The sequence below is a fragment of the Glycine soja genome, chromosome 7, assembly GCF_004193775.1.
Source record: "Glycine soja cultivar W05 chromosome 7, ASM419377v2, whole genome shotgun sequence".
Classification (NCBI taxonomy): domain Eukaryota; kingdom Viridiplantae; phylum Streptophyta; class Magnoliopsida; order Fabales; family Fabaceae; genus Glycine; species Glycine soja.
In genome coordinates, this window is record NC_041008.1 from 15,635,772 (window position 1) to 15,649,326 (window position 13,555).

Genomic DNA, 13,555 nt, shown 5'->3' on the forward strand with positions numbered 1-13,555 from the left:
AGAATGCCCCAAAGCTTAAATTGCAGGAAAAGGAGAAAAGAACTTCCCCAAGGTGATTCCTCAATAAATCATCACAACTTAAGAACTTCTCTGCCAATCTTTCACATATGTAATCTCATGTTCTTCGACCCCTTCCATAAAATAAATACTTCCTTCCATCTTAAATATAAGCACATTTAACTAACTATCAGAAATAAATTATTTATGAGAAACAAAATTTTATTAAATGAATAACATATTAAAAGTTAGTTAATATTTACTTATACTTCGGTCCAATTTTTTTTATTGATTATATTTAGGTCAGAATAGTAATATAATATATAAGATAAAAAGAATATTTTTAGATAAGTTATTATGTGAATTATTTTTTAACTCAAAGGATTATACTAAATAGGGCATCGCATATGATATTTATCACATGATAAAAAAAATCTGAACTGTTTTTTTATTTTTTGTGACTTATTTTATGAAGGGTTATAATCCTTCCTTTTGGCCGTTTTTGTTTCATCCGAACCTAATATGAGTAGTTTGTTTAATAGTTAATACATCTTTCTAACCATCCAAATTAGTTAGAACGTTTCCTTCTTGGAACTGAAATCGCCACCACTCCCTCTCATCCAACGGCTCAAAATTTACCAACACCCAAATCAGGTCCCTTAAACTTGTTCGACCTTTATCGCCGTCACGCCTTCAGTGCCGTTTGAGTTTCAAACTTTTGTTCCCCTAAGTAACGTTCACAACCGCCGTTAACTGACGGCATCTGAAAACCACGCCACACGCACCCCTAACGGTTATTCACGGCGACGTCACGTCGGTGCTCAAACATTTATTATTATATTTATATTATTAATAGTTTTATTATGTGTATATTCGTTACACAGATATAAAATAAATAATTAAATAAATTAGGTTGCATTTTTATTTTTTTAAAACCAAATTTCAATTTTCCTTTGTTTCAACGTTCGAGGATTTTTCGAAACCTTAGCTTCAGAGAGAGAGAGAGAGAGACAAAGAGAGAGAAGCAATCGTGGTCTCTCTTCTATGAGCTTCACTTCGATTCCCGCCACTTCTCTGCAAGCATAGGTACTTCACTATTCGGAGAAATTCATGGTTTTTTTTTCTCGATTTATTTTTTTTTATCCGTTTCCGTTTTCTTTTTTTGTTTACTCTGCAAAATTCAGGCGTTAATTTCTTTATATTTGATTTGATCGAGTCGTTGCGTTTATCTTCAAGGACTTGGAATAGGTTTTGGTGGAGCGTTTCATGTTAATTGTAGGATTTTTTTTTTTACTTTTTTTGGGAGGGAGCGTGGGGGGATTGAAGGTTTTGATCTGATAATAGATTCTAAGATCTGGGTCCTGTTTAAATTTGTGTTCCACCGTGAAAGTTTGGATTTTTTCAATTTGAGCTGGGTTTTTTGGATGGTTGGTATATGGTGGGTTGTTCTGAGAATTTTGGCTTTCTCTGTTTTTGATGTATGCTATGGTTTGTTTTTTAGGATTTTGGGTTCTTGTGTGAAGGATATGGCTGAGGTGGTGAAATCAGAGGAGTGTTGTCAGGAGAATAAGCAATCTACTGCTGCTTCTTGCTCCTCTGTATCCGAAGGCAGTGGCAGTGCAATTCACAAGTCTCCGGGGAGATGTAGCCCTGCATCCACATCGCCCTCACATCGGTAACATCCGTTAAGTTCTTTACTTTTTCATTGCAGTATCTGTCATGAATTGTGATCATCATGTTGTACCTTAAGGGCAGTGTGCTTTCCTGCATGTTTTATACCTCTGTGGTATTGGCTTAATTTCAGATTATGTGTTAAGTAGCTGATTCCCTTCATACTGTGGAACTTTTTCTTCTCTATTTTGAAGCTTTTGCTGTGATCTATATGCATTGATTTTTGTTATATGAATATGTTTTGTGCAGGAGGACCACCGGCCCTATAAGGCGTGCTAAGGGCGGTTGGACTGCACAAGAAGTTAGTCTTTACTCGTTGGAGACAACTGTTCTTTTCTTACTTATCAATTTTTTGGTTATATATGTTCTTGCTTGTTATCAAGCTGATTAAATAGTGACTTCAGCTCAGTTGATTTTATGTCTTTGTAACTGTAGTCCAAGATTACTATGCCAGTCCTTTCAATTTATTGCTGCTTGTAAACAAGTTAATGATAATAGCTAATGTTTTTTCTCAATGTTTTATTTAACGTTGCTGCAGGATGAGACATTAAGGAATGCTGTTGCAGTTTTTAAGGGAAAGAGTTGGAAGAAAATAGGTATTTGTTTATTGTTACCCTAGTTAGTTCTTCTGGAATCCCTTTTTATTGCTATGTTGCTTTTGCTATGGAGACATCTGGTTCAATAATTCAGTGATGACCTTTATATGTGATTTACATATTTATAGTTGCGATGCATACTTGATTATTACTGCAGTGAGTACTTGAACTTACCCTATTTATTTGAACTGAACAGATAGTATTATCCCTAAAGTAATTTAACTAAAATGAATGAGAAACAAGATAAATATTGTTTTGCAAAGTTTCCATCATCTTTTGAGATAGATTCAGCTGCCATTGCTTTAATCTTTAAGGAGCATGAAAACTATAATGAAACTTCTACACTGTTATATACAAATTATCTCATTATTACTGATGGTTTTCTTGGTACTAGAGTGGAGCTAGAGAATATTGCAGTTGAAAAAAAAACAAATATATAATTCAAAAGACATAGGCATGACTCTTGAGGATAATTTTTAGTTAGTCTTGAAAATTAGGGATGGAATACATATTTCATTGAATAATCAATCGGTTTATATACATAGGTCCTAGTTGCTAATTTAAGAAACAAATGTATCCCTTCTCTAAGCTGTAATCCCATGATTTTTGGGATTTATACTGGTTTCTAAAATAATTTCATACTACAAATTAATTATAGGATAACATAAAGTAAAATATATACATTCCTCAAATAGCATAAGATTCCCACACTCCCCCTCAAGCTAGTGAATAGGTATTTTGACTATTTTCCATTACCAGGTTGGATAGAATTCTCTCAAATGTGGAGCTGGAGATGCTCAACCCCTTGGTTAGGATATGTGCGAGTTGTCCTTCAGTGGGCACATGTAGAGTACATATTAAGCCACCGTCAGTCAAGTTTCTCCTTAATTAAATTCCTAGTCATTTCAATGTTCTTAGTCTGATCACACTGAACTGGATTATGAACTATGTTGATTGCTGATTTATTGTTGCAGTAGAGCTTCATAGGTTCTTTCTAAGTGGAATAGTACCCAACAAAACAGATCTTTCGGGTCTAGGATCAAGTTTCCCCTTGTCTTGATTATGTATATGAACAAATGAAACACACTCAAGGATCTGGGGCTTAAGATTGTTTGTAGTGGACAAATTTGGGTAGAAGGAAGAGAGTAAATCCATTGGGCTATTGAGTTTTGAATTGTAAGACTCTAGACTCTACAGGGTAATTTGTTAAGCTATGTTGCTATAAGAACATCACCTCTACAGTGTTATGGCACATTTTTCTGATACAACAGTGCTCATGTTTGATTTAGAAGATGTCCATTTCTCCTCTCTGCAATCTCATTCTGTTGTGGTGTTTAGACACAAGATTAATGGATTATTTTTTACCATAAAGAAGAAACTTTGGAAAACAGTGCTTACTGAAGATTTGTGTTTGAGTAAGAAAATCCAAGTAACATATGGACAATTATCAATAAAAGTTACTAACCATTGAGCGCTGGACATTTGGAACAGTAGAGGGACCCTATAAATTTGTATGTACAAGCTAAAAGGGAAATGCGCTTCTTTTATTGCTTATTAGCAATGGTACATGCTTGTGTTTAGCTAGCTCACACACCTCACAAGGAAGACTCTCAACATCTAACCATTGCTTCAATGGTTAGTAACTTTTATTGATAATTGTCCAGTGCTCTTCACAAGGAAAAGAAGGATGCTCTTACCAACAATGATAAAGAAAATTCTTTTTGTTGGATAACATAGAATCAGACATGAATGTATGTGGTAAACTGTTCTTAACCATAGTAGACAGATTTGATTCTTCAAGGTAGTAGAGGTCATTCGATACTCTACCATGTCCAAACATCATCCTCAAATGCTTATCCTAAAATTCACAATGATTGCTAAGCAATATCAGTTATGGTATAAATCTTTTGTAAGTTTTGTATGGAAACAAGCTTGGTGGATAACTGTGGGACATGGAGATTTGGATATCTCCTAAACCAGCTATAGTTACAACAGTCCCCTTTGTACTGGTAATTTTCTTACTCCTGGGACAACGGGAACATGTGGAGAAGTGTTTCAATAAGGTTGTCGTCACGTGATCTGTGGCTCATGAATCCAATATCCATAACTGGGTAGAAGGTGTTTCAGAGACATAATCCAAATGAGAATGGAAGCTTACTCGAATATGCCAAAGTACAAGTACCTGTTGGTTTTTCTAGGCTGCCAAGGAAAATTCTTACCCTTTCTATCTCTTCCTGATCAAGATCAGTGGATTCAGGCTTATTCTCTTCATTTGTTCCAGCAACAGCAACATGAGTAAGTTCATTCTTCCTTGCAGACCTCTCTCCCTTTTGTCCCCATTCTTGACTAGGAGGTTTTCCATGCACTTTCTAGCACTTCTCTTGGGTGTAATGTGCCTTGTTGCAGCAGGTGCACGTGCCCCACAATATCACATTTGCTGAACCACTCTCGATAAGTTATCCACCATAGGTGAACTATCAATAGTTTGGGTATCCAACATTAAATTCCTGCCTTCTTCACTTTGTGCAATAGCCGGCATGTCATTGAAACATGTAATTTGTTGTTTTTCCCAAAATTTGAATTCTGATTTGATCAAACTCGGAATTCATACCAACAAGGAAGTCGTAGACTCTGTCATGCTCAATAATTTCCTTGAGAACTGCTGCATCACCTGTGCATTTAGTTTTTATCACTCTATAATGATCTAGCCTCATCTTTGAGAATACTTCAGCTGATTAACACTTTCAATAACTATTTTGTTCCCTTGTTTTGCCACTACTGTTTTCACCTTTACTTCATATACTTGAACGACTTCTTTGGCTTTGGAATAGGTGCTCTACTGCATCTCATATTTGCTTTGCAGTGTTGAGAAAAATGCAAGTGCCACTAATTTCTGGGATCATTGAATTCCATAGCCAAGCTATATTCATGGAGTCTTCTCTGTTCCATGTTGGAAACTTAGGGTCTCCATTTATAGGCCTATTAATCATTAGGTGAATCAGCTTTTCTTTTCCTTTTAGCACAGTATGAACAAGTTGAGACTTTTAGATAATTCTTCAAATTCAGCCTATAATCAGAATGGATATTCTGCAATTCTCCACGCTGTTGGTGTCCAGCATCTCCTGTTTTGTCAACTGTGTTCCATATCTTCTCTTTGTCTGACATCAGGAAAACAATACCCACACACCACGTGATTGAAGTTTGAAGGTTACACAGTGATAATAAACCAGTGCATATAACTGGAAGAAGAAGGGATGACTATCATGAAGGCTACAGAAGGAGAATGACAGGCAGATAATTGTTGGCAATGATGGCCAATATAACAAATTAATTACAGGAAAGATCAAATAAAATATATACATTCCTGAAATAATATATGGATTCCCACAGTTTTTCACTTCTTTGGAACTCTGAAAGTTAGAATAAAAACAACTAAAATTAAAACTTCCAAACTTCTACTTGCAACTTTCATTATAATAATCTTGTTTTGTAATTTTTCTATGATGGATGATGGTCATATGTGTAATTTGTAAACCTAGGAATTTGGTCATGTTGGTTTGGTGAAATCATTATGCTCATTTTTGTGACACTTATTTAAAATATGGAATGCAGCTGAGTTTTTTCCTGATAGATCAGAAGTTCAGTGTCTGCACAGATGGCAAAAAGTTCTTAATCCAGAACTTGTTAAAGGACCTTGGACACAGGAGGTTGAAACTTGGTCCTTTTCTTTTTAATTTTTCCTACAGCTTTATTCAAGCAATAACTTCTTTTGATTGGCTTACAGGAGGATGATAAAATTGTTGAACTGGTGTCAAAATATGGGCCTACAAAATGGTCTTTGATAGCCAAGTCTTTACCTGGTCGAATAGGCAAACAATGTCGAGAGCGGTAGGTTAACTGAAGATCATGTGAAAGTTATTTCTTTTTGTATCTTTTTTTTAACCTTTTTATTGCTAAAAGTTGTCCTCTATATCATTAAATATAAATTTTAGATCTGTTTCTTGCATATCACCTTCAACTTTTCAAGTCTTTATTCCATCTGAATGTCCTTTTGTTTAAAGTTTAAACTGACAATTTGACTACTAAAACTTGCTTTGCATATGGGTTACTAAGATTATACTGCTTTTTTCTTTTCAAATATTTTCAGGTGGCACAATCATCTTAATCCTGACATAAAGAAGGATGCCTGGACTTTGGAAGAGGAATTGGCCCTGATGAATGCTCATCGTATACATGGGAACAAATGGGCTGAAATAGCTAAGGTCCTTCATGGAAGGTCTGTTTTCTTTTAATTCTTTTGTTGTTATGAAGGAAATTAAGATCATAGCAATAATCATAGAATGTAATCTTTATGTTATGCTAATTCTGAAGTATCATCTTAGGCTAGTTCCAAATCATTTTTTTTTTTGTGGTGGTGGTGGTACTTGGATGTATTTCTCTTGCTCTCTCTCAATAATAAAATCTTGGAACAATATATTCTACTTACATTTAGTTTTTAAAATAAAATAAGAAATTCATTAAGACAAGAAAAAAAAATTATAGGAATCTTTTTAAAATAAAAAATTATAGAGAAATGGGAGTAGGAATCTTTTTAACAAAAAAAAAAAAAATGCAACAATGCTACTGAATTCTGAACATGACTGTTAGGGAAACCCAATTTAAGGGCCATGTGATCTCTCTTCAATACTCTTGTTTCTCTTAATGAACTTTTCACTCAATCCACCTCCAACCTCAGAAAAGAGAGAAAAGTTCTACAATAAAAAAGAGAATGCTGTAGTCAGCAGTAGCAATTCTACTGATGATAAGAAATATTGGTCTTCTTAATTTGAAAATCTTGAAATCTATATTGTCATCTTGTTTTTCTCACTTGTTAATTTTTCCCCATGCAAGTTTACACCGATGTATTTCTTGAGGTTTTTCCTTTTTACAATTTCTGAACGTATAAGTTCTGAAGATTTGTCCACCTACTTTATTGTGGAGATGACTAAGCTGTTCAAGGTTATTCTAAACATAATTAGTGGAAGCACCACATTGTATAGTTTAAATAAGTTGTAGAGTGAATTCCTGCAACAACAAAAAAAAAAACAAAAGACAAAAAATACTTCAATTATCATAAAAGTAATGTAAGAAGGATGGCATACTTTGTTGATTATACGACCTCCTATTACAAGATTTATTTATATGATGGAATGAGATGCCATTTGAATTATATTGTGACAAATGTTAATATTTGTCTGTGAATTTTCTTCTGCAGGACTGATAATGCAATAAAGAATCACTGGAATAGTTCTTTGAAGAAAAAGTTGGATTTTTATTTAGCTACAGGAAGACTTCCACCAATTCCTAAGAATAGTCCACAAGTTCCTGTCAAAGATACAATTAGACGTTCTGCTAGTAAATCAATGCTTGGTTGTTCAAATAAAGAATTAAATGCAGCTGTTGAAACATCATCTGAAACTACAGCCATTAGTAAGCTAGATGACAGTGGCAGGAATCAGTTTGAGTCCTCAGGCACAGTTAGAGAAGTTGGTGATTCTTCAAGTGTTCCTGCAAATGACTCTGCCGATTCTGACTGTGTAGAATGCAAGCCTGGATCATCCAACATCAACCCCAGCTGTAGCAACTCAGAACACGTGTCAAGAGCTAATTTTGGAACAACTTTTGGGCCAATATCTGAGAATTCTGGACTCAATGGAAACTCAACTTTTGAGCATTGTACAAACAATGGTGACAGGAGCAGTACCAGGTTAATCGGAACATCTTCACAAGAAAATCCAACCTGTGGTTCTTTGTGTTATGAGCCACCACAGTTAGATGGTTCAGTTCCCATAGATTCTCTTTATTTAAATTATACTTGCCAGCAGAATGAGTACTGTCCGAGTCCAACGATGTCACCTACTGGTTTCTTCACTCCACCTCGTGCGAAGGGTAGTGAATTATGCACTGAGACACCTGAATCGATCTTGAGAAAGGCTGCTAATACTTTTCCAAATACTCCTTCCATATTGAGGAGGAGAAGAACTGGGGCCCAAACACTCACCAGTCCCACTAAAGTTTTGAAAGTAGATAATAATCCACATACTTCTAATAAAACAGAGAGAACCAATGATGATTCTGGTTCTGGGCATTTCTCCGGGAGTCCAGCAAGCCATGGCTATGGGATTGGCATTCCCAACAATAAGGCATTCAATGCATCTCCCCCATACAGGTTAAGATCCAAGCGAACAGCAATTGTCAAGTCAGTGGAGAAACAACTGGAGTTTGCATTTGACAAAGAGAAGAATGACGACAAGAGGAGTAATGTGATGACTGAAGATCGTCTGCATGAAAAAAAATTGGTTGTGACATAGTGCATAAATTGTAAGTCATTGCTAATTATTGTTCTTTAAATTTATTGTGTTATCTTTCTGCTTAAGCTTTAAGGCATCAGATAAATGGCTGTATTACTTGGTGAAGAATCCATCCTTTCTTGTAGGATGAAGTTGATCCAGAAAAAAAACTTGATCCCACTAGTAATTGATGATATTAATTAATTTTTAATGTCAGAATGTTTTCAGTAAGTTAGAGGAAGGATATTTTTATTATCTGACAGAATGATATAGTTGTCTTTCTTATCCAGAAAAAATAATTTATTTGAGGGCCAAATGAGAGATATTTTGTTTCATCACAGAATTATTATTTTTTGAATCTGTAAAAGTCTTGTTTCTCCACGACTCCACCAATTGAAAGGACAATTTTTATGAGCTCAAACTAGATTTGATTTGATATGATTATCTCATTCTATTTACTTAAAAGCTATTTATTCTTACATCAAATTATCAACGATGATTGTGATAATTGTTTTTGTATCACATCACTTCTGACCTAGAGTTGTGGTCCCATTTCAATCTCACATGTTTCTGTGAGATTGGCTCATTATTTGTTAAGAGAAGTTTATAACCAAAATGCTACTTCAATTTGAGATTTGGGTTGAAAAATATCTTGTCCTTTCGTAGTCTTATTATTCAAGCTGGTTTTGATCTTTTTGAATTACATATGTATTACGGTGGTACTATTCAATCTTGTCCTCTTGAAGTTCTCTAAATTTAAAGAATATTAAAAACTTTTTGGACATTCATTAGCTCTTGAAGTTTTCCAAATGTCTGTGTGTGGACACTGAACTTGCAACTGTTTGCTTGAGTACTAATCCCATCTTTTTCTTTTCAATGTGCCCATATGCTTTAAACTTCAAACTCACTGGAAACAAAGACCAAGCTGATTTCAAGCTTGTTCTTATCCTCCGATATAGGGGATAGAAAATGAAATCAGTTCTTTTTTTATTTATTTTTTCGTTCCATCGGAAAAAATCCAAACAATAAAAAGGTTCCAGTCCACTCAATCTCTATTAAATATCTAGACATTGTCCTACGAATTGTTGGTATTTTTTGGTATAGCTTTCTATCTAAACTAGACGAGCAATATAATTGAGCAGGTTTCTTTACCAGCATTTCTTTTGGCAGGAGATAGTGTATTCTCCTTGCTGTTTTTGTTATCTGATGATCAATAATCTAATATAGTTATGAATCCTAATAACTCTTTCTGAATAAATGCAGGGATTATGGCTGGACTTGCTTTTGAAGGTAGCTGATTGTTTCTCTAAATTGTTTGACAATGTTTACCAATTTTATGAAGAAAATTCAGTGCACGGGTCACAATGACTTGGCACTTCTCCACACTTGATAGTTGGCTGTCATTTCCATCACACTTCAACAAAATTCAGCAACAGTAGATAAATTCCATTTACTTGTGGATACATATAGCTAGTTGTATCTATCAGATTTGTACAGTTGTCTTAGGAAAAATAAATTTTCTAATGTTTTATCAATGTTTTTAGATTCCTTCAATCCTTTCTCTAAATAATTTATGGCCTGACCTACTTAATAAGTGTGTAACCTTACATTGTTGCACCCGCTAGTTTGATGTACACTATACATTGAAATTACTGTTTGACAATCACAGAAAGGTGTTCATCATGAAATTATCATCAAAATCAAAGATAAATTAATGCAACCAAGTGGTGGTATAACATCTCAAACTTGGGTAGAATGTATCATCTACTGTTTGATTTGGAATTGCGTTCCTAGAAATACTATGGCAAGAAAGCTGCTAGAGTATTTTAGAAAAAGAAAAAAGAAAACTATGTTGTTTATATTTGAAATTATCGGGAGTCTGTTTTAGAACTCCAGAGAATAACGTAGTTTGTTTGATTCATGATGTATATTCCTAGAAATATCTTATCATTCTAAGAATTCCCTTGCTATATCAAATATTTAAATATTATTCGTTTAAATGTAATTGACAAAAAAGAGTGTCAAAACAATTGTTGCAGCGAAAAGCTGTTGCCAATAATTTATGAATGATGTAGAAGTAGTAAAGGGAGTTATAAATTAATTGATGATGTTGCAGTAAATTACTATAGAGAAGAGTTGCAGGAGTGTATGTTGAATGATGAAATAGTACCATGTTTTTGCCTTTACTATGGTTTGAGGCTTTCTAAACGAAAAGCTAAGTGGCAAGGGATGCAATAGCAAATACCTAACGCCCTCTCCCAGTGAGACTGACAATTGACCAAACCATATATTAGTTTTTTTTTAATTGCAAATTTAGCCCTTTTATTTATTATAGTTCACGAATTTGGTTTTCTTTTTAATTTACCCATTGAATCCCTCATTTTTTTGAAATCTCATTATTTTAATTCACAATTCCAAAATTGAACCTTGAGTGTTAAATGCTTACTTAAGCGTTTTTTTATTAATTTTGATACCTACTTTTGTTTCCTTCAGCTCTCAATTCCCAGCTTAGTTCAATCTGTTACATGGCCATGCTTGGGGCTGAAAAAATAAACAAACAGATATACTTGTTTTTTTCTTAGGAGATGAAGGTTGACGCGCGCGTGGTGTGGGACGATGAGGACAAGGCCATGCTTGGGGCTGTTTGGGCGGTCGAGCTTTGGAGTTTCTAAAGGCAAACCGGTTGTGGAATGAGAGTGCTTTAATGGCGGTTGGGAGTGAGGAGGGGCTGCAGAACAAGCTCTCGGATCTGGTGGAGCATCCCAACGTCTCCAATTTCAGTTGGAACTACTCCATTTTCTGGCTTCTGGGTTGGGGAGACGGGTGCTGCAGGAAACCCAGCGAGGAAGAAGAGGAACACTGAGGACAATTAGGCTTTTGAGGACTACTTTTTCTGATACTTGTTCATTGGTGATGACAGGGAAAATTTTTTACGCTACTAAAGTCCAATCAAAATACCACATGTGACAACTTAAATATTTACCCGTTAATGTTTAATTTCGAGATTAAAAATTAAAATAAAGGAATTATAAAAAAAAAATCTTTTGTGATTACAATATTTTAATCTGATTGTGATACCCAATCACACTGACTTTTTCCTATAAAATAGAATTTGAAATAAATTTATTATATTTTTTCCTCTTTTACATTGAATAAATAACAATAAATAAATCCTGTTGTGAATTAAATTACTTTTACAACGAATGACCTTTAAATAAAATATATATAATCATGATATAAATACAGTCATCCAACAAAAGCTAGCTCTCAATCAAATGTTAAAAAAAGATATTAACTTAGGGGTGAGAATAGACGAAGTTGGCCTATAGGAACCTACAACCTATTTAATTAAAAGGTTTGATTGAGGCTTTTTTAAAAGTCTATTAAATTAAATAGACCAAATTTAGGTTTATTAAAAAACCTTATAAGTCTGATAGGTATATATATATATATATATATATATATATATATATATATATATTATCTTTTGGGTACAATTAATATTTCTTTTTAAACCAGCAGACTTTGACTACACGTTACTGCTCCATAAGAAAATTAGTTAGTAGTATTAAAATAAACTAAAAAAAATACATTAAAAAAATAATTGATACATGTATCTTATGTAATAGACATAAAATTTTAAAGAGTAGTAAATGCTAAATTGAAAATATCTTTAAAAATATTTATTGAAAATATCTTTAAATAAAAATATCTTTAAAAATATTTATTTAACAGTTATTTTAGACATAAGAATTGATATTTTTATTATTTATGCAAATATGAGAAGAAAAGATTAAAATATCCAAAAGATACTAATAATGATTAAATATGAGCTATTTTTTATGATAAAAATATATTGAAAATATCTTTAAAGATATTTAATTAATAGTTATTTTTTGCTTAAATGATATGAATTGATATTTTTCTTATCTATGGCTTCCAGATATGGAAAGAAAAGCAAAACAAATTCAAAAGATATCAAAAATATAAATATTTACCTAAAAAATATGTTAAGTAAATTAAATAATAAAACAAAAATAATTATATTTAATAATATCATTTTCTTTAAAAAATTAAAAAATTTAATTTAATAAATAAGTAATTTTAAAAACCAATTAAAAAGTTTGTGATATAATATTTATATTTTATAATATTTTAAATTAAAAGAAAGAGGTTCTCTTTCATTTTTGAATTATTTTATATCATCTGATAATTTCTATTTATATTATTAATATATTTGTAAGACTACCAATTAAATTAATATTAGATTAAAAATTAAGACAAATTATATATTAAGGCTTTGTTTAATCTATTATAGAAGGTGTGTTTTTTTTTTTTATATAAAAATAACTTTGAAAGAAATATTAAAAAATTAATGTGAAGAAGATTTCTAAAAAAGGCTATTAGGTCAAACTAGACTTTTAAAAAGACTCAGGTTGAGTCAAAATAAAAGTCTTTGATAGATTATAGGTCAGACTCAGATCTAAAAAAATTCATAATAGGATAGACTTAGACCTTTTAAAGCCTGACCTGAACTATTTATTTTTTGTTGTACTCACCCTTCAATGGTTTGTCTGACGATGGATGGTTACAAGTAGAAAGAGGAACAAGTGGCTTAACGGAAAAAAAAAGATGCAAAAAATAAGAGAGTAGTCCAGTAAAAAAAAATTAAGTGTTAGTCTCTTTTAACCGATGTAAACACATTAGAGACAACTATGTTCATGTTAACCTCGAGACCAACACTAAAATAGCCATTAGTCTCAACTTTTCATGATCAACGTTAATATACATATTTGTTGTCTTGTAAATAGATAATATTTCTAAAAATATATCTAAAAACAGTAAAGATCAAACAATATTATGAAATAAATAATCTATTAAAGTAAATTTAAGATAAAAATTTAGTATTAGCAAACTTGTAACACACAACAAAATATCAATAAATAATTAATGTATATAAAG

The 13,555-nt window shown here is 32.7% G+C and overlaps 1 protein-coding gene across 1 annotated transcript; it reads left to right on the plus strand.

The window, feature by feature from the left end:
* Window positions 1-930: 930 nt before the first annotated feature.
* Window positions 931-10,338, plus strand: LOC114418931 (transcription factor MYB3R-3-like). The gene is made up of 9 exons (XM_028384494.1): window positions 931-1,083; window positions 1,499-1,672; window positions 1,918-1,969; window positions 2,207-2,264; window positions 5,877-5,971; window positions 6,049-6,152; window positions 6,412-6,540; window positions 7,519-8,624; window positions 9,857-10,338. The coding sequence occupies exons 2-8, from the start codon at window positions 1,524-1,526 to the stop codon at window positions 8,612-8,614; spliced, it is 1,683 nt and encodes a 560-aa protein (XP_028240295.1). The 5' UTR covers window positions 931-1,083; window positions 1,499-1,523; the 3' UTR covers window positions 8,615-8,624; window positions 9,857-10,338.
* The last annotated feature ends 3,217 nt before the right edge of the window (window positions 10,339-13,555 follow it).